Genomic DNA, 24,433 nt, shown 5'->3' on the forward strand with positions numbered 1-24,433 from the left:
ATCAGTTAATTTATTATCTTCTAACTCTTGCTTGCATGGGGTTTACAGACAGCATATTCTCAAGTGAATAATTTGTAGTGTTCTTGTAACAAAAACGTAGCCCCCTTTTAACCCCTGGACTAGCTCCACTCCTCCAAAAAGAAGGCACGATCTTGATACTCCAAATTCATTAAATGTTGGTAGTCCTGATTCAGAGGGACATCAAAACCAAGGCTCTCTCTGCCCTCTGTTGGGCAGTTCATGATGGGAAGTGGATGGTGCCATAAACACCAAACCAGGCCCTGGTGAAGCGGCCAAATCTCCACTGAGGAGAGGGAGGGAGAAAGTTAGATGTGCTGAATTTAATATCACTGAATTCAATATCACCGAATTTAATATCACTGAATTCAATATCACTGAATTTAATATCACAGCAAACAATATTATCATCATAAAGCTAATGCTGACTACAGTATCATCACTGTTGCTGTGGACTGAGATGATATTGACTGAACAGTGATGTTTCTGTACTGCTGCATGAGATGTCAGACACATGGTGAGGGACTCTGTGGGCACTGCACATCTCAAGAGTTGATGCTCCAGGCAGGCAGGGAAAGTTTCTTTGTGGCATGACCTGTAACACCTCTGTGAGCACTGTAGGTGCATGTCCACACTACTCCAAATAGAACTATATTAATATAGATAGAATAGATATTAAAATAGATATTAAAATAGAACTATATTAAATGCCAGTTTAAGTAATGAAGAAAGGCTCCAGTCCTCAGGGGGCCCCACAGAGGTAAATGAGCATTGTGAGTCCCTGCATGATGGGAGGAGGCTGCAGCAGCCTCCAGCAGCTGACTGGGGCCCTGACAAGGAGGAAGGCTCCAGAGCAAAGCACTGGCTGCCACCAGAAAAGCAAATTGCTTCGTTGGCACAAGTGGATTTGTTTCTGCAATATGAGGGTAAGTTTGTGAGAAAGTGAAATAATCATCTGCAGTTTGTGGGTAAGGATGAGCTGAGGTGCAGAATGTAACCCCACTGCTCTCATTGTTTGTGGGTGTCAGTCTGAAACAGACAGGGGTTGTGTTGTCAGTGGGATACTCATACAGTCATTTGAGTATTTAGCATTGTGCTGCTTTTTCTGAGGTGAGTGACATACTCTGGACTTCAGTCCTGGGTGGTGGTCAAAGAATAGGAAAGAGCAGAGGATGCATATCATGGGCAACTAGAAAATGAGATGCAACTGCTGGTCACTCATGCAGAGCCTGTCCTAGGGGACTGAGCCAGCACCACAAGGGTAGGTAAGCCCACTATTTTTTAAAAATATAGTTCTAAAGAAATGTCATATTCTCAAATTTTTAAAAAGTGGTTTTTTTGCTCTAAGCTTCACAGCTTTTCAGTGACTGTGAAATACTGAAACTGACAGCCCAGAACTTCCTTAACTGAAGTAGTACAGTAAATGAAACAGTCACAGGATGTATAACATGAATAAATGTCCTGTTACCATTTCATGTAGGGAGCAGGGGTTTGCACTCTTCTTTTTCCTGTTCCTTCTTCACTACATCCTATTTCCTTCATTTTGTGCCTATCTTATGCCAACTGATGTCCCAAATCCACCAGTGACAGCAGCAATGAAAGGACCAGGATCTATATGGGTAGTGAAGGCACTGACTCCTTACACATTAACATGTAAAATAGTGCTATGAGATAGTAATCTCCTAACTCAGAGGGGCACCAGCATGATTTCCTTTTAAGTGCTCCTTCTGCATTAAAACCAACTGAGGTTATTTTGACAGCATAGGAGCACCTTCACTCTAGGTGGAGCTGATCAGTCCTCATTTAATAAATACATTCTGCTCCTGCCACCCACTCTTGGGCTCAGCTGCTGTTGGGTGCTGGTCCCTTTTGGCCTTCCCAGGGGAAGCTGTCTTGTGCTAAAATTAATGGAGCTATATGAAATATTGCCTTTGTTCTGGCCTTGCTCATTAGCACCAGGATCCTGTCTGGGATCATCCCTGGTGTGGGCAGAGGAGCAGGGCAGGGATTGTCCCCTGTGCTGGGCACTGCTGAGCTCACACCTCAAATCCTGGGCTCAGTTCTGGGTCCCTCAGGACAAGAAGGACATTGAGGGGATGGAGAGTGTCCAGAGGAGGGAAATGGAGCTGGGGAAGGGTCTGGAGCACAAAGTCTGCCCAGGAGGGGCTGAGGGCCCTGGGGGTGTTGATCCTGGAGCAGAGGAGGCTGAGGGGAGACCTTCTGGATCTCTGCAACCCCCTGAGAGGAGGTTGGAGCCAGGGGGGGAGGTTTGTTCTCCCAAGTAAAAGTGATGGCACAAGGGGAGATGGCCTCAAGTCACCCAGGGGAGGTTTAGATTGGATATTAGAAGAAACATCTGCCCTGAAAGGGTTATAAAACACTGGAACAAGCTGCCCAGAGAGGTGGTTGATTCACCATCCCTGGAGGGATGTAAAAACCTGGTGGTGGTGGTGCTGAGGGACATGGATTAGTACCAGACTCAGTGGAGCTGGGCTAATTGTTGGACTTCATGATCTTTAAGGTCTTTTCAAACCAAAATTATTCTGAGATATAGGAAGGACGTTACAGGGTTTGCTGAGGGAGTCTGTGGGCTGGCACTGAACGCAAGGCACGTGGGGAGCATTGCTGTCCTGAGCCCATGCTGTTCACATGGGGCTGTTGGGAAGGCAGAGGCAGCTGTGCAGGAGCATGCTGAAACCACAGCCTGAAAGTGACAGAACCTCGGAGCCTTGGGGCAAGTGGGCAGGGGGCTGCCAGAGCCCAAACCCTGTCCCACTGCTGCCTGCCAGGGTGTTCAGGCTGGGAGGTAAACCAACAACATTACTGCCCCTGTCCCTGGAGAACAGACATGCCCCTGCCTTGGGCACCTGGTGAGTTACACATCTGCTTGGGGTGATATAATGTGAATATCTGAACATCAGACATGGGCGTTACCACCTGGACGTGTGCAGGGGACAGGTTTTGTTGTTCTGTGTGGGGTGTTCACTGTCAGAGCAGTCCCTGGAGATCAGCTCCTGCTCGTGTCAGAAATAGCAAACCTGGTAGGGCCAGCACTGGGAGTTGGGGTGCCCGGGTGAACTCTGCCCTGAGAATTATTTCCAGCTTTGCAGAATCATTCAGTGAGATTTTACGGCTGAGCAGATCTTCACTTTTAACTATTTCACAGAGGTGTTTAACTCCCTGGCTCTAAAGTTCACCTCAGTTTATGACTGAGGCTTATGAAAAACGTGTTTCAGGCGTTAGGACAGAGCTGCCGTGTGGCTGAGCCCCGGACACGGCTGCTGCCGGGCTCTGCCTCCCGCCTGTGCCCCTGGGGCCCGGAGCAGGGGCCTGTCCGGCACCCGGCATCAAAGACAACCGCCCCGGAGAAGCCCAAGGTCCCGGCAGACAGAGCGGCTCAGCCCGGCCCCGCAGGCCGAGCCCTGCCCCTGGGGAGGGTCCCTGCTCCAGGGCCCCACACCAACCAACCCCCCGGGGACCCTGCCGGGAGAGCGGGCCGGGGTGCGCTGCCCGGGCAGGGCCACAGGGGCTGCACAGCCTGAGCCGGCACCGGGCCCTGGGGCCTCTCCCGAGGCCGCTCCAGGCGCCCACCCTGACGCCTCTCCCGAGGCCGCTCCAGGCGCCCACCCTGACGAGGCCCTGGGGTTGCTCCAGTGCCAGGCGCAGAGGAGGCCGCTGGAGCCGGCGGTGCCCGAGGGGGCGGAGAGCAGCTATGAAATCAGCCCAGGCTCCGTGGCCCTGTCCGGCCGCTGAGGAGGCGGATCGGCGGCGGACGGAGGGGCAGAGAGCAGCCGGGCACAGGGGGAGCCCTCCCCGAGCCCCCCCGTTCTCAGCGCTCGGGCACCCCATGGCGCTGGGGCTGAGGCCCCGACCCTGCCCGCCCCGCCCCACGCAGGAGGTGGCACCGCTTCTACTTAAAGCGCGCTCCTCCTCCTCTCTCTCTCCTCCTCCTCCTCTGCCCCTGCCGCGGCCTTAGCCCCGCCAGCATGTCGGACAGGCTGCCGTACAAAGTGGGTGAGTGTGAGCCTCACACCCGGCTCTCCCCGCGGGGCTCCGGCGGCTCCCCCGCGGCCGGGGCCTGGCGGGGTGCGGGACGGGGCCGAGGCCGTGCCGGGAGCCGCGGGGTCGCGGAGCGCAGCTGGATGTGTCTGGATGCGTGGGGAAGATGGCAGCCGGCAGCCGGCATGCTGCCCCGGGGGTGGGCAGGAGGTTCGGGCTCGGAGCCTCTCTGCCCTGCGGGCTGGGGCTGCCCTTGCAGCCGCGATGCTGAAATCCCCGCGGAGAAAGAAGCCGCGGCCTCTCGGGAGCTGCTGCAGCCGCTCCCGGAGGGCTCCCCCTCCCCAGCCCCTTCGCTGCCCGACACCCTGCACCCCCTGCCCCGGGGACAGACTCGGGACAGGCTGCTGCTCCGTGCGGGAAAGAGATTTAAATCTGGAACCTCTGTCACCCATTTCCGTAAGGGTTTTGGCGGGTACTTTTGTAGATCTGACTCTCCACCCACAAAAAAACCCCCAACACTAAAAAATAAAAACCAAACCAAGTCTGACCTACCCCCGTGGTTTTTTTGTTTGTTTGGTTTTGGTTTTTTATTTTTTGTTTGTTTGCTTGTTTTTCTCTTTTTTGGTTGGTTTGGTTTTTTGGTTTTTTTTTAAGAATTGCATGTTCTTTGAAGATTGATTTCAGACAGATGAACATCAGAGTATAAGGCTCAGATTCCTAAATATATTCCATATCTCTGGAGACTATGGACCGAAAATACTAGGGCAAATAGTATAATACAAATACAGGCTTTATTTTGAAGCAGCCCTGCTGAAACTACCAAGCCCTTAAGATCCAAGGTGGGATCCAAGCCCTTCCCCTCCTGATGCAATTGTTTCCATGGTCCCTCCTTGCCTGGGCTTTCTCCAGTTGGTGTGGCTGTGCCCCAGTCAGCTGAAGCACAGGATATGGATTTAGTGGCCCCAAGGCATAATTCTGGAGCAAAATGGAATTAGGTTGTCTTTATTAGGACTCAGAGGTCTCAGTGTTTCTCAGTGCTGTGTTCCCTAGGTGGGTGAAAGAAAAGTGCCTGACAGTCTCATGAGGTCAGACAAGCTCTGCAGTCTCTGAAGGAGCTGCCCAAGGGGCACTTTGTCAATGACACAAAGTGGTGCACCCAGGCATGAGCTGTTTGACCCTTGCCTTTTGAAGGCTGAAGTCAGACATCCATCATAAGTGCAGTATTTTCTACCCCGAGCTTGCCTGTCACAAATCTGTTCTGTTCAGTTTTGCAGAACTTTCCTACTATGGATGCTTTTTACAAAGGCAGAAGTAGACTTGGGTCTTGAAAGTGACCGCACCGGTGGGTCAAGGGTTGGACTTGATGATCTCTGAGGTCCCTTCCAACCCAGCTAATTCTATGATTCTATGATTCTATGATCTTTGTTCATCCAAAGGGGTAGGAAGCCTACAGGTTTGCTTTAGCCTTGGCCTTGCTCCCTTGGCAGGGAGCATGCTGTGTGTGGGAAGTTATTGCTGTAGAGGCAGCACCACCTCCCATGTGTGGAAGTAAAATCTGTAGAAGTGTCAGAGCCTTGGGCAGCATCTCTAAGGAGTACTTGGGGCTTAGGATGTCAGCACACTCGATCACAGTTGGTGGACATGCTCAGACAGCAGCACTTTCTTTCAGAGAGGCTGTTAAGTTTGCTGTAAACTCATTGGGAAGCCTGGATACCCCAGGAAAAAAATCAGGGAGCAATGGAATAGGGTCCAGTTCCCCCCAGCTCTGTCTCCCAGCTGTTGCTGGGTGTTCCATTCAGCTGTTCAGCTCTTGCTTATGCAGAGGTGTGTGAGCAGCTCCCAAGGTCTCAGCTGTTGTGACATTTGTCCCCTTCCCTTGCAGCTGACATCAGCCTTGCAGACTGGGGTCGCAAGGCCATCGAGATTGCAGAGAATGAGATGCCAGGACTGATGAAGATGAGGGAGATGTATGCTGCATCAAAGCCCCTGAAGGGTGCCCGGATTGCTGGTTGCCTTCACATGACTGTGCAGACTGCAGTTCTCATAGAGACCCTTACAGCACTGGGAGCTGAGGTAAAGTGGCTCTGAGCTTCTTCTCTGTGCTCTTAGGTCACCTCTGCCCAGGGCACCACTTCTGTGTCTATAAATGTCTTTGGGCATCCTGGCAAATGTCAGGACTTTGTGGAAGAGGCTGTGCTGCAGTCTCTAGATGGATGGATTGTGTCTTTTCTACTTAAACTAAAAGCTTGTCACCTGTACTGTGTGCATCTCTGGGATGCAGTTTGTCTTCTCCCTCTGGACAAGCTGCATCTTCCTCAGTGCCTGTTCTGGGATGTTCACAGCTCTGCCAGCTGTGAGTACAGCACCCTGAGCAGCTGTGGTGTGCTCAGGAATGCAGTGCTGTAACTGAAGCTCTAGAGACTGCCTCCAGCATGCATTAGCCTGCATTCAGAACCACACCACAGAGCCTTGGTAAAGTCAGCAAAAACTAATGAAGCTTTCTGAGAGCTTGTATTGGCCCTTGAGCTGTGCAGGAAAACAACAGGGAGTCAGAGTGGTTCAGAGATTGAGGGCTGGAGACTCCATTGAGTTTGGATTTGTTGTGTGGTACAGTTAGCAGTCACTCTGGTCCAGTACTAAAGACTGAGATAGTTACAAGACATTTATTGTGCTGTGTCCTCAGCCTGATGAGCTGAGTGAAGTCCAGACAGACGGCTGAGTGCTCACTGTGCAGGCCCTCTGGGGAGCCAGGCAGCTGAGCACAATCCACATAGCTTTGTGCTGAGCAGGGAGCTGCCTGGAACTTGATGATGGATTATGTTAAGTATGGATGTGATCTGAATTCCTCCGTCCTGCAGTTTTTCTCCCTGACCTGCTGCCCAGAGGTGCCCTGCATGGGATCCCTCCCTGGGAATGGTTAAGAATTGAGCAGTGTCATGCTGATCAAAAGGCACTGGGAGAAGCTCTCTCTGCTAGCAGATGAGACTTTTCTTCAGACAGGGGCAGGGCTGAGCAGCCTCCCAGCTCAGCGTGGTGCAGGTGTTCTTCAGCCTGTTCAGAGCCCTTCCATGGCTGCAAAGAGTGCAGTGTTGAAGGAGAGCTTTGTGGAGGTACAGTCCTGGCTTTGTTCCAGCTATACTGTGTATGAACTTTTGTCCCTCCCTTGGATTTAAAAGAAAGCAGCAGCCAGTGGAATTTGGGAATCTCCTTGCTATGATATTGGTGGCTGTATCCCAGTGCAGCTGCCTAGGCAGCAGCTGTCTGATTCCTTAAATAATTGCCCTGATGCTTTAGCCTGAGCACAACCCCAAGTCAGTGTTCCATGGGAGTCACCCAAGTCAACCAGGGTGGCACCTTCAGAGATTTGGTTCCTCCAAGCATGAGCTATGGCTGTGCCTGTAGGATGTATGGTGTTATCTTAGCTCCTTCCTTGTCCTGATGCCTGCATATTAGTTTGGACTTGGGCTTGAGCTTGGGTTCAGCCCTGGTTCATCTGTCCTGCCAGAGCTTTGGAAACTGATGAAACCATACCCTGAATAATGAGGGTGTAGCTCATGGGGGTCTTGGTATCCCTTTTCCCACTAAGTTAATGAAGATGGAATAAGTACTCTGTGATTCAGGGTATAAGTTCTAAAGTAGTAATAAAAATACATCCTCTCCATGACCAGTGATATAAACATTAGGCTCTGAGCTCATCAGGTATGCCAGTTCTTCTGGGGTCTATGCATTATCACAAACTGGTGCTCTGGGTCTGAGTATGCAGTGTCTTGTGTAAAGTGCCTGAAGTGTGAACAATGTGTAGGTATTCTGTGTCCTTTGAATAAGAGACAGCACCTGATGTAATCTCTACTGATAATGGAGTGAGCTTAGAACAGCCCAATGCTTCAGGTGACAAATCCCATTTTCCTGGGCTCCTTCCAGGGGTGTTTTCACTGACCAGTGTTGGTTGCACAGGCTCAGGTGAGGTGCTTATTACTGCAGCCCTTATGTTGAAGTGTCAATTCTCAATAAACTGGGATGAATATCTGAAAACAGGCTGCAGGGTTGTGCCTTATTGCCCTCCCTCCTCGAGGTCTGTCACAAATGAGCATGGAAATACCTTCCAGGCAGCCCTGGAGGGAGCAGGGTGAGCACTGGGTTGTGGTGGTTTCTGTGCCTGCCCAGAAGGTACGGAGCAACTGCTCAATGCAACTCAGGAACTGCTGTTGCTTTTCTAGTGGCCTGAGCCTCCTTATGAAATCTGTGTGGACAAAAGCTTATCCCAGCTGGAAAAGCTTCCATGGCTGTAGCATGGAGTGGGAATTGGGTGAGGGTAATATTGGGCAATGCTGTTGATGGGTGTAGCATTTCAGGTGCATATCTGACTCTTCTGAGTGCCAGTGTTGCTGCATATCCGTATCCCTCAGTGGACACTCACTGTGTGCCTGTTCTGAAAAGCTGAAGAGTTTTGAGCAAAAGTTTTTAAGCCTACCCCACTGTGTACTTCCTGAAGACCTATAGCTGAATCTATGCTCTGTCTGGCAGAAGCTCTGATGTGTATGGGGGTGGCTGAATATGCTGCAAAGCTAAAGTTCTGCTCCATTCTCTCCCAAAGTGAAGTTATTTTCCCTTGCCTAGTCAGATACTTGGTTTTCACCTTAACTTAGCAGAACTACTGAGAAGGGCAGGAATCTGCACTAATGCTTTTTAGGTTTTTTTTTTATGGCAGAGAGTGCCTGATATCTCAGAACTTTGCTCAGCAAACAAAACTTGGGTTGTTTTCCAGGTACAATGGTCAAGCTGCAACATTTTCTCCACTCAGGACCACGCTGCAGCTGCTATTGCAAAAGCTGGGGTCCCTGGTAAGTTCTTCTTGTTCTCATTTGAGGCTGAGTTGGGGTGTACTGCTTGTTCTAGCTAAACCAAACTGTGTACAAATCAGGTTTTTCTGAAGAAGCTTCAGGACAGAAACAGCCCATCAAAAGCAGGGATTGTTACAAAACAGGACATTTTATTCAAGCTGTATTGCATCAGACTGTTCATAGTGCTGCTGACAGTGGCTGGTGTTAGGCTGTGAAAGAGCTTTAAGCCTGGGTCATTAAGCTGATGGAATGATCTCTGGGTAATTAACTGAACTGGTATGTAGGTGCATGTAGGTGGAAGTGTTTGGTGCTTTCCAGCAGGCTGGGTGCTAAATAGGGGTGGGGAAGGGATGTTACTGCAAGTGTGCCCTGTTACAGTGTCCAGGCCAATATTCAAGATGAAATTAAGGCTAGAGGTAGACCAGCTGTGTTGCTGCCTCATATCCCTGAAGCAGTTTATCAGGATGCTGCTGTTTTGTCACAGTTTCCTTCAGTGCAGAACAGTGTGAATCCACGAAGCTGTTGCTCTGTTACTCAGCTTAAGCTCCTAATTCCTCTTGGCTCTGTGCTGGGACCTGCATGGCTTGAGCCCTGATGCTGACAGGTGCTAAATCTGATTTCTGGCAGCCTGGGAGGTATCTTTCATTTCTGGTGTAATTAGGTTTTGCCCTAAACCTTCCCCAACTGTGGTCCATGCTTTGGCAGTGCCAGCTGGAGGTGTCACCTCCTCACCCATCTCTGCCAGGTGATGCCAGGACCAGGACTCTCTGGATCTCATGTTAGGATATTGCCTTCCTCACTGCTCTCAACACCCTGAACTCAGTTGAAGAGCAGTTTGCAGGTGGAGAGTTGGAAGTTTTTGACCTCTGCCCTTGGCATCTTTGTTTCACGGAACTTGCTCTTTTTGTTAATATTGCCTTTCAAATACTAAACTTAAGGGACCTTGGAGGAGTGCTGGTCATCTGGCTACAGGCTGAGATCCTGGTGCATGTTTCTGCAGGGAAGATAATTGCTCTTTGTGAGTCAAGAGTCAGTTTTCTGTGTAAAGGTTGACATGACAATTTAGCCAAATGTTGAGGTATGTAAATCCTAAACTTAATATCCATTTGAATGGCTGAGTACCACTTAAGGGCTCAAATATAGCATGAAGCCAGTACAGATGTCTGGAAAGGCAGAAATACTGCTGGGTACAACTTGATACTGGTTGCAGCATGTTGCTGGTGGTAGATGTTCTGATAGAGAACCATGCTGTCCTGAGAGCAGACAGGGCAGCCTGGACCTCATTAGCACTGTGCTAAAGAGTGGAATGTAAACTCAAAAATTTCTGCAGAGTTTGTAGCCTGTTGCTTAGCTTGTGCTAAGTCCCTTTTTTTTTGCTGTAGTTGTGTTTTCATTTGTCTGGATCCATATATCCAGTGGCCGTTTCCAGTTCTTGGTAGTGCAGGGGGTGTTATGGGAGCAAGCCCAGTGCTGCAGATGTGAATTGGTTTTAGTTTGTTTTGCCTTCTCCCTTTTAACTTGGAAAACAAAAACAAAGCAGTAAAGTCTCAAAATTTGGACCAAATTCATGTCCTGGAATGGAAGGCAAAGTGATTTCACTTCTGCTCATTCTGAGATCTTTTTTGGTGCAAATGTCTTTTCTGGCCTGCAGGCACAGATAATAATCTGTCTGTCAGCTCTGCTACTGAGAGCTGCTGATGGAATCTTCCTTTGGCTGCTTTACTACGTGCTGAGTAAGAAGCTGACTAATTGTGTGTGTTTGTTCCCATGCAGTGTTTGCCTGGAAAGGGGAGACTGATGAGGAATATTTGTGGTGCATCGAGCAGACCCTGTACTTCAAGGATGGGCAGCCCCTCAACATGATTTTGGATGATGGTGGAGACCTTACCAACCTAGTTCATACCAAATACCCACAGCTCTTGAAAGGTCACTTGTACTTTTTTTTTTTTTTTTTTTGTCAGACACAGTTCTGGGGCTGTTTAGGCCTTCTGTTTCTCTGGGAATTCCCTGCTTGTGACAAAGGTGGGGTGGGAGAGGAGGGGGAGGCAAATGCAGCCAGGCTGTGAATGAGGCAATGAAACTTGCTTACTGTCCAAACCCAGAAACTCTTCCCTGCAGGAGCTATTTCCATCTCTGCTCTGTAGTATATAAGCTACAGTGCCCAGTCCTCCTGGCCATCCTTCACAGTGCCCAGGAATGGCCAGTGGTACTGTGACACCCCAAAAGTTTTCTGGGAATGTGCTATGTTACAGAATTGCTTCATGTCACTTACAGTTAGTATTTTGAACATTAATACTCTTTCTTCCCCATCATCTTATGTACCTCTGGGTGGAGTCAAGACAATGAGTCTTTTCTTGGAAAGGGGACAGTTTTCTGCCTTCCTCATCCCATTTATGACAGCAAGTATGCTGATGGAATCAGGGTTGGGACTGTTGCTATGTTGATCCATGAGGTGTTGCTAGCACACATTGCTGTAAAAAGATTTATCTGGAAGAAAGCTGACATGACCTGCAGCAGCAAGCTGATCTGTGCCTGGCAAATCTTACAGATTCTTCTTGCCTCTACCAGCATCCATCACCTGTGCTGCTGCAGGCCACAGATGCCCAGTGTTGCCAAAGGGCACATTTGATCTGGGATGCAGTGAAAATCTGTGGTAATATGAGCTGGAAACTAAACTCATACAGCAGGGTGTGCTGATGTTCATTCTTGGTCCATAGAGTTGAGGCTGCTGTAGGAGCCTGCTGGATCAGCTCTTTGCTTTAAGAGGAAGCTACAAGGAAAAAGTCTGAAGGCAGGAAGGAGGCTGTGAATAGAGTTGTGTGAAGGGGGAAGTCCAGGGCTGCTCCCCATCCGTGTCCTCATACAGGCAGGGGCACAAGGAGGAGAAGAAGCTTGTGTGGCAGGCTGAGCTCACTCTGTCCTTCATCATCAAGCTGGTGTCATTGCTAATCCAACAGTCAACATTTTTGTGGTATTTAAACTGTAAGGAGAAGTTGCCATTGTTGTCTGCTCAGCCATGCTGAGATCCCCCTCCTTCAGTTAAAGGGCTCTTGCTTCCAAGATTGCCTCTGTCTGTTCATCACCTTTTCTTGCTTTCCTGCCATTCGATGGCAAGGAACACCACAACTGACCATGCCTCTATCTTCCTGGCATTGTCAAAGGCCAAAAAATGGATTTTCCATGTTGCTACTCTGTTGTGAAGGGTTGTTTCCCTTGCACCACCTCAGGTGGTGTCCCTGTTCTTGGGGATCCTTGTGCTGAGCTTCCACACTTCCAGCTGTCTCCTTCTCCTTCCCTTCCAGCCCTTTGGTCCCTTGAGTTGTTTTGTGCTCCTGGTGTGGGAGGGCCCAGTGTGTTATGGTGTGTCAGGACAGTTGAACTGTCCCCTGTGGAGTCTGCTGTTGATAAAAAGCATCCCTGCTGCCTGGGGCTGCTGCTTAAATTCATAGCAATGGCTCTTCCACTGGGGTTTTAGAAAGCACAGGCAGGGTGCCACACCTGGTGACATTTCCCTTGCCAAAGTGTGTGCTGTGGGCACTGGCCAGAGCTGAAAAACCTTGCAGCAGTTCACTGAATTAGTTAACACTGAGCTCCCTGAAGGGTGACAGAATTTGATCTGCTTCACCTTCCAGTCCATTGCTGCTTGGAAGCAGCAAAGCTTCCAGACTGGGAGCTACTGAATGGAGTCTTGATCTCATTTAACTGCCCAGCAAATCTGCTTAAATGAAGCTGTGTAGCTGCTTTTTTTTTTTTTCTTTCTTTTTTTTGTGGTCTTATTTTGGCATCTTTGTGGGAGAGGCAGAGTAACACTAGCAGAGCATGTGTAGTGTCTGGAAAACCCAGATTGTGAGTGCAGGAGATACTTTGGCCCGTGGCACCTGACAGTGCCATTTGCTGTTTCAAGGCTGGATAAGTTATCTGGGCTAATTTCAGAGGGAACTGTCTGTCTGCCATGCTTCAGCTGCTTCTAATTTAAACAGAAGTTAGTTCAGTCCTGGTGTACCACTAGCAATTCAAAGTAGGGCTCATTGAAGTCTCCTTCACCAAGGAGGGGTGTGAAATAGCTGTGGAAATGCTCAGGCAGCTTCTCCCAGCTGTGATTGCTGTTAGAGAGCAGCGTGGCCTTTGTACTGTTTACTTATGCCCTAAACTAAATGCCCTTAAACCCAAGGTATGTAAAGGTAGGAGGGGGAAAACTGGAACTGAAAAAGAAAGTTATCTGAATTCCAGCAGCTGAGGTCTCTGGCATCTGTGCAGAAGATTTTTGCTAAGAAAGGATGGAGGAGATGGGATCATTTGTGATCTGTGGGTGCAGACTTGCTCGTGGAGCAGGTCAGAGAGAGGGGAGTGAAGCAGGTCTGGGTGCTGAGTGAGGCTTTTCCAATTCCTTTCAACCTTTTTCTTGGTCTGGGCTCTTTGCTGTTCTCCAGTCTCTCAGGGACTGAAGTTGCTTGGTGTTAGGGGACAGTTCTTCTCATGAGCTTGCCAAGTTATTCAGAGTAGCTGTAAATGTCACCTGGGGGCAGCAGGCAGGTGGCCTTCAGGGAAGGGAAGCTGAACATGATGTGAGCTTTGCTTAGTGCACTTTTAAAGACAATCTGCTAAACTTAGGAATATCAGCCTGGAGAGTTTCTGAAGGATGATGGCTTGTCTCCCAGTTGCTGGGTAGACCAGAAGAATAAAAACATGTTTGAACTAGAGTTTTCTGCCATGAACTTCCACAGATTTCCTTCACAAAGGGGGGTGACTGTACTTCATTTAGGCAATTGCAGTGGAAAACTGATGGGAGATGTGTCTTTTGGGAGACATGCTGTGTTTCACTGGGCACCAAACAGTTCTCTTCTACCTGTCCTGTCCCCTCCAAGCAAACCCTAAATGTGTTAAAGCCTGAGGTCTCTGCAGGGGTCCATGTGGGAGTGTAGCTACCCAGGGCTCTGGGATGGGCCAGATCAGCCTCACCAAGCTCCATCCCCTCCTGTGAGGTGGTGCTGGTGCTTGTTCTGGTGCTGGTGCTTCTCCCTGGTGGTCTGGGAAGCAAAAGGGAAGTCAAATGGCTCTGTCTGTCTTAGACTCCATTGAGGCATCTGTACAAATCCAGGTCTGAAACTGCTTTGAGTAGCCTGGAGACATAAACCCAAGCTGTCTGTGCTCTGGGTGGTGCAGCTCACCCAGACTTGGTCAGTTTTTAAGCACTAGGGGGTCTGGGGTGGTGCTGGGGAGCAGGAGGTTCTGTGGGAACCCTGCTCTGGTACCACTGAGGGTTCCTCTTTCTCCCCCAGCTCTTGCTGGGGTGACCTGACCCCTGCTCCCTGTTGCTGCCATCCTGGACCCTTCACTTCCATACCTAGAATTAACAGAGTACATAAATAATTTTGGGGATTTTGCTGGGGATTTATTTGTGTTATTTCCCACTTGCCCATCCCTAAAGTAATCTGGGCTGCTGAGGAGGTGTGGGGGCTGTGCGTGGGGAGCCTGACTGCTGCTTTGAGCATCTTGAGCTTTACTATTTTTTTTCGTCCTTTGGTCCCTCTGCTTTTGGTAGTTGAAAGATAGGAACACCAGTGCTCACCTTTTGGAAATACAAGGAGGGCTGTGGATAGAATGAATAAAAGACATTGTGTGTAGGAATTGGGAATGATTGTATGTTACACAGTGAGGGAGAAGTATTAGGAAGAATGAAATTAAAAGGAGCAATATTTTGGTCTGTTTATGTGTACTCATGTAGGATAACCTGGACTGTCACCTGCTTCATCAGTAAAAGCACCTGAACAGAATCATTTCAGTGCTTATTTCTTTGCTTATGCAAATACTTTGCTTATGAGCATCCTTTCAATTTTGTTCTGAGGTCACTTGCCTGGAGGGGCAACATCTCTGCATAAACCTCTGGTGTACATAGGATTTGGCTTTAATAATTTTCATATTTTGTGAATATAGAATTTGGTATTAATTTTCATATTTTCTCTTGTGAATCTGAATCAGCTCCAAGGGCCACAAGGATCTCTATAGAGATGTTGCTTTCTTTGATGGTTTCTGCCTGATTTAGCAGACTTGCTCTGTTTTCCCCCAGAACTTCAGACTTTCACAGGATAATTGTGGCATGCCTTCAGTCCTTAAAGAGCAAACAGAACTACCAGATTCTGTACAGAGGAAATACAACCAGACTGGGTAGTTTAGTTTCAGATTTATTCTGATTGTCATAAATCATGTCCCTTTTTGTGCAGGTAGGCTTTCTAAGTAACCAAGGGGTTGCCCAGTGCAGTTGATACACAGTGAGGTTTATTGAGGCTTCAGAGATACCAGAAGTCCTGTGCAGTGATGGACATTTTGCTGTCAAAAGGCCCATGAAGACCCTCAAAGCAGGGGCTGCCCTTACAGCTTTGGCTTTTTAGTGTAATGTGGAGCCAGGTAACCTCATGCCAGTTCCTCCCTTACTAGGATCTTGGTCCATGACATGACTTGGGTGTTTCTAGACAGTCCTTTGTCTCTGGGCTCTGTGTCCTGGACTGTTCTCAAACAAGGGGATATTTGCAGTCCTGTTGGATTGCGCCTTGTGATAGCCATGAAACTGAAGCTTCTTGTAGATTTGGGGGGGGTGTTGTTGACTGTTTATTCAGAGATGAAGTTTATTACACCAGGAGTACTGGAAATGGTGAACTGTGTATTTAATTTTATTTTTGAGGTTTTTCAGTTGATCCAAGTGTGGTTATTGAGGTGTCATCTCCTTTCAAGCCACCTGCCAAGAATGGTCTAGGCTCTTAGAAACATCACTGGGGTTAACATTTTGCCCCTTTTTAGCATGTGAGTTTTTAAATAATTTTATGAGAAAATAGAAAATAGTGGGGCCTTCCCTGATTGATGGTCTGGAGCTGTTCCCTTCTGTTTTTCCAAAGAGTATTTTGTCCTGCTCTTTTAATTGCTTTGTGGGGGAGGAACCTGGTTTGAAGCTTCAGACTGGTTTTTGAGGATCCAAATGAGGTTTCTCATCCTAGCCTCCTGCAAAAGGTTTGTTTAACTTGAGGCTCTGAAGGATGCATCCAGCACCTGGATGTGTTGCTCTGCAACTATCTCACCATCAGCTGAAGTGAATCCTTTTACTCTCCCTGCAGGAATTAGAGGCATTTCAGAAGAGACAACCACTGGAGTTCATAACCTGTACAAGATGAAGGCCAGTGGGACCCTGAAAGTGCCAGCTATCAATGTCAATGACTCTGTCACCAAGGTAATGCAGCTGGAGGCCACATGTTCTGCTTTCTGACCAGTTTGATGCTGGGATGTTGTTATTCCCCTGCTGAGCTATTCTTCACCTGGTACTGAACAACCTTTGACAATATCCCTGCAGTGAGCCCATGGTGTCTCTGCTGGGACATGCAGAGTAAGTACCCTGTTTTCACAAAATCAGGAGCTTTTTATGTCAGGACATGCATTCTTCTGCATCCTAATGCTGGGAAAACCCCTTTGGAGATCATGGCTTGTGGGGTACAGGTAGTTCCTGTGGCACAGGGCATGGCCTCACTCCTGAGTAGCTTAAAGCCCATGGTAGGTACCAGCTGGAAAAGTGTGACCTGGGAAATGTTGGTTGCTCTGTGAGCAGCAGTGGCAAAGGACAGGGCAGGAGTTGTTTATTCCTTAGCTGTGTTACTGCTTCCCAGGACAAATGCTGCTGACTTGAAGGAATGAGGGGGAATGGTGTTTAAAGGATGCTGGTGCTTTTTGGATGCAGATGAAGTATAGTGGGAATTTCAAGCACACTTTATGCATCGAGGTGTGTTTTAAATCCAGTTGCTAAATCTTTCAAGTTACCATACTGAGATTATCCTGTTGTGCTTGGCAGTCCTCACTGCTGGTCTGCTTTTCTCTGCAGTTTGCTCTTTGAAGAGTGTCTCTTCTGCTCACAAAGATGCATCTGGCATTTTTATTTTGTATCTAGTGGGCTGGAATCCAATGTTTTTCTCATCATCACTTAGATTTGTGCCTCCTGCTTAATAACTATCAATACTGTTTAGCTGATTTGACAATTCAGTTGTTTCTGAAATGGTCTCTTGGGGGATTTGAGTTGAGTTCACTTTATTCCAGTGCCAAACAACTGCTTATTTTCGAATACTGTTTGGTATTGTGTAGTAAAGGATTTGTCCTAGCCACAGGTACAGATCTCCAGAATGATGTCATACTGAACTGACAAGTTCTGCTCTCCCAGTTTGGCACTTCCATTTGGTGCCAGGTTTCTATACTGGTATTTGGAGAGAGAAGGCAGCAGCATCCAGTCCTGTTCTTCTTTCCTCTTAATTGAATGTATTTTTGGGTGGGACAGATGTTTGCATCTGGCACTGTGCTACCTGGCCTGAATATATATATATATATATATATATATACCATGGGAATGCACAGACATCTGGAGGGCTTTGAGGGCGATTGGGGCATTTGGTGATGAGACAAATCTCACCATGCTGGTTTCTGCCATAAGAAGGCTCCTACTGCAATGGAAAGCTGCTGGAGGGCTAGAAAAGGGGATTGCCAGCTGGAACTACCTTTGGAATTTGGAGGATTGCTAACACAAATTTTCTGAAATATTAATGGCAAACATGCTTGTGATGAGACTTAGAGGATCTTCTGGATCTTAAGTGTAACTGCTCACACATTAGTCCTTGGCTGGCAGCCTGGCTGGGAGGGATGTGCCCTGTAAAATGCTCAGATAATGCATCAGGGGCATAGCTGCATGGTGCCTATACATGGACTTTGCCTTTTTTATTATTAAGATTTTACAGTTGTAAGCTGTAGATAAAACCCAAAGTGTAACATCACCTTACACCTGCTAGATGGCACCAGCCAGAGCTGCAAGTTGGGTGCCACTGGGAGATGGGTGCCCCAGGTCACATCCAGGGGTGCAGTCTGAGGAGTGCTTATAGCAGAGAGGGCCCTGCCCGTGGCAAGTGAAAGCACAGACAGGCTTTGAGAGCAGAATTTTGTTGCTAATGGTGAGTTCTGTATAGCCCTGCCTTGGGAAGCAGAACACAACTACTTTGTTAGCCAGCTTTTAATTTTTTTTTTTCTTTTTTTTTTTTTTTTTTTTTTTTCCCCAGTTCTTGGCTTCTGTAACTCTTCAGATAATCAAATGGTTTGTACAGCCCACCCTCCTGGTCAAACAAAAGGCCCAAGGAGAAAAAATAGAAGCATTAAAAGAAAAATTAGTGCAGCAATCTATGTTTCTGAGTTCAGGAAGGTGTTCAGGGGGAGTCCTCTTTGACATCAGACTGAGCAGGACACTTGGGTCTGGAGGCCTGGCTGTTAAGCTCCTGTGTTACAGTAATAAGGGGGTTGTGCTCTGGGGCATTAGGAGGTGAAATCCAGGGGTTCTTGGTTGCAGTGACCACTCTTGGGAGTGGCTGCCTCTGAATTTTTCTAGATCTGGGCAGTGGTGAGGTCCAGCAGTGTTAATGTGCCTCTTCCTAGGGGAAAAAACAATTTTGATCTTCCTGGGCTGCAGAAAACCAATATTTCATGGGTGGTGTGGGCAACTTGCTGCTGCTGCAGGTTGTATGTGTCTTGCAAAGATAAGAATGGATGCTAACCAATTGGCCAGATGTTCTGCTGATGTTTTTTTGCCTACCTGTGCCACTTAATTCATTTTCTGATAAACAGCAGCTGAGAACTGGTGACCACCTGGTTAAGGAACTTGGTCTGACTTCTGTATCCAATAATTGGTTATGCTTTTACTTGATAAATTTAGGCTACCTCTAACAAGGTTTTAACATGTCCAAGCCAACATTTTATGAATGTTTCTCACCAGGGCTGTGCTGAGTAACCCTTTATTGAATCTCAATAAATAAAAACATGAAACCAGATTCTCTTCTTCCCATCCCTCACTGTGGCTAAAGCACTCAGTCAACCTCCTGCTTTGCAGTGCTTAGGTGCAAGTCTGTCTTGTGTCTCTAAGGAGTTTTTCCTTGAGTGACAGCTCTGAAACTGCTTCTTTTTCTTCCTCAGAGCAAGTTTGACAACCTTTATGGCTGCAGAGAGTCCCTGATCGATGGCATCAAACGTGCTACAGATGTGATGATTGCAGGCAAGGTGGCAGTGGTGGCAGGGTATGGTGATGTGGGCAAAGGCTGTGCCCAGGCACTCAGGGGCTTTGGAGCCAGAGTCATCATCACTGAGATTGACCCCATCAACGCCCTGCAGGCAGCCATGGAAGGTGAGAACTGAAGGAGATGCAGGAATTAATGGATCTGATGGGGTTCTCCATGTGTCCGTGCAGAGCCATAAATCAGAGTGGGCCAAGAAAGCTTCAGTGGGTTCCATCCCTCTTGAGGCAGAGGTGACTCCAGTTTAATTGTAGGAATTCTTTTTCCTTACAGATGGGGAAGGGGTTTATTAGTAGGGGTGTGAAGATGTTTGGAGTCAAGGATACAGAGGCTGCAGTGGGGAAGGTGCTGTAACCCTGGCTGTGAATGGGTTCAGGATCTTCAAGCTGTGAAACTGTCACCTGCAGTGTGGGCTGAGGCTTCCCTGGAACATCTCTGCAGTGCCCCAGCAGGCATTGCCTTCGGGAGATGTTTTTGGAGAGCAATGCCAAGCTGCCAGCCTTCAGGAAGCTGTGCTCCTTCTCTTCTGTGGGTGCCTCATGTAACTGCTGCTTAGTGCCATCCTGCCCCATTTCTGGTCATACCTGACCAGAACCTGCAGGTGTTGTGGGTGCACATTCCTGTGCAAGTTTGACCCCTTGAATCCAGTCTGAGTGCTGTGCCAAATACTGCACCTGTGGACCTAAGACACTGAATGTGTAAATCCACAGCCTGGAAACAGGTGTGAGACAGATGTTTTCATACTATCTTGGTGTTTCGTAAGCCAAGGATGTCCAGAACCTTGCATCCTCCATAGGTCAGGTGTTGGCACAGATTTCTTTCTCATTCTTTCTGCATATTCTTCTACTTTCTATATTGTTAGTAATTTCTTAATCAGTGCTGGTGGTTGAGTAGAAGAATAACTTTTTCTCTTTTCAGGTTATGAAGTTACAACCATGGAAGAGGCCTGCAAAGAAGGCAATATCTTTGTTACCACCACTGGCTGCACTGACATTGTTCAGGGCAGGTATGGTCTGGCCACTTGCTTTCCTGAAAGCTTACCTGTACAGTTAGAGCTCTGTGAGTACAGTCATAACTTGTCAGCAGTGTGGTGAGGGTTACCACACAGTTTCATTTCTGGGCATCAGAATTTAGCATCAGTTTAATGAGAAATTGGGCTTTCAGTTCTTTTGGATGTTGCCACATTGCAGTTGTTTCTGTCTTACAGCATGGATGGAGAAACAAAAAGCTTAGGTGGACAGATAGACTTTTGGAGAATGAGAGCATCAGGGCTGAATTCTGTGTTAGGACAGATAAATGTGAACAGAAGAGGAACTAGGCAAATGTTGAAAGTGATTCCATCTGTGAGTACACTTGAAACCAGTCTGTTCTCAATAAACTCCACTGCAGGGTTTTTGTTAGCACTTCTTAGATCTCAATTTATATCCCTGCCACTCTGCACACACTCATTCCTATTTTTGCCATTATGACTGTATATGTTTTATTGGGAGGATCTAGGCCATTAATCTCCAGAGATAAAACTGCTGGAAACCTTAAGGTCATGAAGACAATTATCCCTTCTCTGTTGGAAGGGGAATAACAGCAGCTATTTCAGTTTTGACCAGTTAAACAAAATAGTTTTACTTTCCATACTGGGAAAATACTCTGTTGCATCCTTGGGAAGTGTCCATCCCTAGAAGCTTGAAGTTTTTCCAGTAGACTTCACATGCCTGAAAGATTGACCAGAGAGTCAAATGTAGTCAGTGGGCCAAGCATGTTTCTGTACTTGAGCAGAGCATCTTCTGGGGCTGAAGAAGAAAAATTCTTTTGTGCATTAATTTCTATAACTTTTTTCTTTGCAGGCACTTTGAGCAGATGAAGGATGATGCCATAGTGTGTAATATTGGTCATTTTGATGTGGAAGTTGATGCAAAGTGGCTGAATGAAAATGCAGTGGCAGCAGTGAATGTTAAACCTCAGGTGAGACAGCCCTTGCACAAGCTCCTGCTAGAAAGCAGCAACAGCTGCTCAGTGACTCTTTGCAGAAAGGGTGGTATTTTTCCTTGAGGGCTTTGTGTTTCCAGCTTTCTCAGAAGCCAGTGTTGCTCTGGACTGATCAGAATGGAGATTCTGCTCTGCTTTTCTCCAATTAACCTGGTGCAAGCTGCACTTCAGAGTTGTGTGTTGGTATTAAAGCAATTGGTTCCAGCCAGTGCCCAAGTGGCTTCCAACCCATGCCCATGGTCTCTGGTGAAAGGCATAGTATGGAAACATCTTTTTCTGTGTGTTCCTATTTACTTGGCAGACAGGAGCTTACATTTTAGTGGTGGTTGTGCAGACAATTAATTGAATCAAGGGCATACAATAAATCAGCTGTATTTGGGGTGTGGTAAGGAGATGGAAATGTGCTTTCTTTGATAGCCCCCAGCTGAAAACAATGCCATAACTCAGTTTCTAACAGGAAGTTAAGTGATGGGATGCAGAGCCAGAGCAGGGTATGGAGAGGGTATAAAAGTTAATCACAGAGTCCATGGAGTACCTGGTGTCTGATTTGGATTTCCTCTCAGGAAGCTGCATGCTCATGTCCTGCTCTGCACAAGAACAATCCTGATTCTGGTGCAGGGTGCCAGGATCAGAATGAATCTTAATGGAATGTCAAGATTTGAAAAAAAATATTCACACCTTTGTTTTCAAAGCATTTCTGAAGCCTGGGGAGAGCTTGCCTAGAGCTCTGCCAAACTCAGACTCCTCTCCCAGACTTTGTGTCTTCATTGTAGAAACCTGTGCAGACCAGAAGTCTGTGTGTGGGCAGAGCAGGAGAGATGTTTTATCTCTGCTCAGTTTGCATTCCCACCATGTATTTGCTTCAAGCTATGGCTGGAGCTGTGCAGGAAAACAGGGATCTGAAATTACAGCTTTGCAACTGGATGTCCTAAAGCACAGAAAACCAACCCAAAACTAAATGAAAACTTTTTTTAAACATCAGCACTGAGGGAGAGCATCATGTAAAGTAATCCATGCTTTGTCTGGCTTGGCATGGGACTTCTGGTTGGCTTTCAGACAGAGCATGCTTGCTGATAGCAGGACTGTGGGACAGGTTTTCCACCTTCCTGGTGGAAAGCACCACACCCAAGCACATGGCTTGCTAGATCTCAGGCTGCCCTTCCAGTTTTCTTAACTCCACTGTTGGCCACCCACATCAGAGTCCTAGCAAGGAATTGTGAGAGACTTTTTGGAATCCTTTTTGCTGTGGGGACACTATGTGGGCTCAGTGAGGTGTGAAGTTGTACCCTACAGTCAGGTCTGTTCTTGCCCAAGACTTCAGTGTGGGGCTGGCTTTGTTCAGCACTCTCAGAGGAGCCTGCAGGTAGCTGCTTGCTCTCCCATAGCTTGGGCTTTAAAACTAAACCTGGGACTGCTCAAAAAGTACACGTTGAAGGTTAAAATGGCTGTTAGGGTGGTAACATGCACACTACCTGCACAAGGCTGTTCAGCTTGGCTCCTGAAGTCCATATGAAAAATTGTCACTCTTGGCAGAGGTAGTGGCTCTTCAGTACCCAGTACATTATAAAGAAAGAAACTGATCTGTCACAGATGTGTTGGGTGCAATGAGATGCACTGTAGTCCTGTGTGTGAAAGCTAACATGTTTCTGCTTCATAACAGAACTCTGCCTTTCAAAAGGATGGAGTTAGGGTCAAGGTTGTCCATATGGTTTCATTTTGAAGACCTGGACCCTACCCTGAATCTCTGGGGTCTGTTACATAAACTGCAAGCAGGATGTTGAGAATGATACCCAGGAGATGCCTGCTCATGGGGCTAAAGCTGTGAAAATAGTGTGGGTGCCAGAAGTGTGTTAGCTGAAAAGTCATTAAGTGAAGTTTAAGAGGTGTCTGACAGCCTTGGGTGGGCCACCTCTTGTCTCCACTTGATGCAGATGGAGCTGAGGCTGAGAGGATTTCCTGGGGGAAATGGCACTTTCCTCTTGGGCTCATGGGCTTTTCTTTACCCATCCACTGGTTACCCCTGGAGATGGGATGTCCCTGGAGGTAAATCTCATCTTCCTTGGCCATTCCACATATGTGAGGTGTTACTGAAGTGAGGATGGGCTAGGGATGGCTGCATGGCCAAGCCCAGGGAAAGCTGGGGTCTGACTCAGGGCAGTGCTTGGCTGCTGCTGCCTTTCAGCAGTCAGGCTGAGGCTCTGCTCAGCAGTTTGAGTTTCCAGTTGGACTCTCTCATATTTCATGCCCTACAGAGCTCCCCTGTGCTGGTGCTGTGCCCCTCTGCTCCATTTTGTGTCTGTTCACATTTCCTGTCCCTAAACACTTCAGACCTGCATGAAATACTCCTGGGTGGCTGTTAGTGTACAATTTTTCTGCTGTGTAAAAGCTTCGTAATTCTTCATTTTGTACTCTGTGGCTGACTGCCCTGGTGGCTGGGTAATTGAACAAGAGTGGACTTCAACACATCCTAAAAGCTTTCTTGCTTTGAAAGGGGGAGGGTCAGGACTGGGAGGCAGGATATGACTTTTAGAGCCCTAAATTCAATGCTTGAAACAAATTAAAATATATTGGCTAGAAGTTTGCTGCAATTGCTTGTATCTTCTAAGACATGCATTAATTGTAGATTTAGAAACAAGCCCCCACCTCCATGGAGGAATTTGTGTGTGTGACTTTTCTCAGGGCAGCAGTGATGGCTCCTTAAAGTAGTTGATAGAAGGAGATTATGAGTTTGCCAGTTAGGCCATTGCTGGCTTCCCAGTTTTGTCACTCAGATTCATCAAAGGGACACTTCTGGGGTCATCTTCTCCCTCTTTTGGGGGCCCCAAGGGGAGGTTGGTCCTATGTTAAAGGTGTGAGAACTTGCTGTTTTTTCACCTCAGTGTTCTGAGGTGTCTCCTATGTTTCATAAAACCAAGTACTCATCTCTAAATTCTCAACTTTTTACTAAGACCTGGCATCTTTTTTTCTATATCCTGTAATGGGGTGAGGGGATATGGTGTCAGAGTAAAAATCTCAACTTCCTGTGGGGACATCTGTCTGGGGATCAGAGGATTAATACCAGAGCTGAGGGTTGCCAGACTCAGCTGGAGGTACAGAGTAGTTATGGAAGGGTCCAACATGGGTGCTTTTCAGTATCATGTGGTCTTTGTTTACAAATGGTGAGCTGGTGTAAAAAATGTTTAATGCTTGGGAAAGGAAAATATCGTGGGCCATTCTGACTCCTCTGTTGCTTTCAGAGTACAGGGAGGGAGGAAATCAGGTTATTACTGGAAAGCTGGCAGCTTGTTTTGAATATGGGTTGGCACTGAAGCTCTGTTCAGGCATTAGAGAGGGGTGTGTAGCACGAGTTCAGTCCTAGAGGGATCCAAAAGGTCAGTGATGGGATCAGTGAACTTTGGCTCTGAAAATAAGTTATTCACTTACTGTGTGCAGGGATGTGCAAAGCAGCCAGAAAGTCCCCAGCAAGCTGAATGTTGGTGGGGAAGGAGAGGAGGCATTTGTGTAGGGGTGGAG

At 47.6% G+C, this 24,433-nt stretch overlaps 1 protein-coding gene and 2 long non-coding RNA genes across 3 annotated transcripts in view; 2 read left to right on the forward strand and 1 right to left on the reverse strand.

Moving 5' to 3' along the window:
- Positions 1-24,433, forward strand: part of LOC139803582 (uncharacterized) — a 247,811-nt gene that overhangs the window by 154,965 nt on the left and 68,413 nt on the right. The gene's annotated exons all lie outside the window — the stretch shown is intronic.
- LOC139803583 (uncharacterized) overlaps positions 1-24,433 on the reverse strand; it is a 154,918-nt gene that overhangs the window by 113,928 nt on the left and 16,557 nt on the right. The window lies entirely within an intron of this gene.
- The window catches only part of AHCY (adenosylhomocysteinase), a 29,433-nt gene continuing 8,736 nt past the window's right edge, over positions 3,737-24,433 (forward strand). Inside the window, exons 1-8 of the mRNA XM_071759385.1 lie at positions 3,737-4,032; positions 5,900-6,090; positions 8,783-8,858; positions 10,632-10,784; positions 15,965-16,077; positions 18,840-19,047; positions 19,856-19,943; positions 20,779-20,896. Of these exons, the coding sequence (XP_071615486.1) occupies positions 4,005-4,032; positions 5,900-6,090; positions 8,783-8,858; positions 10,632-10,784; positions 15,965-16,077; positions 18,840-19,047; positions 19,856-19,943; positions 20,779-20,896 (975 nt within the window). The 5' untranslated portion in view covers positions 3,737-4,004. The remainder of the gene's footprint in view (positions 4,033-5,899; positions 6,091-8,782; positions 8,859-10,631; positions 10,785-15,964; positions 16,078-18,839; positions 19,048-19,855; positions 19,944-20,778; positions 20,897-24,433) is intronic.

This window comes from Heliangelus exortis, chromosome 16 (genome assembly GCF_036169615.1).
Source record: "Heliangelus exortis chromosome 16, bHelExo1.hap1, whole genome shotgun sequence".
Taxonomy (NCBI): domain Eukaryota; kingdom Metazoa; phylum Chordata; class Aves; order Apodiformes; family Trochilidae; genus Heliangelus; species Heliangelus exortis.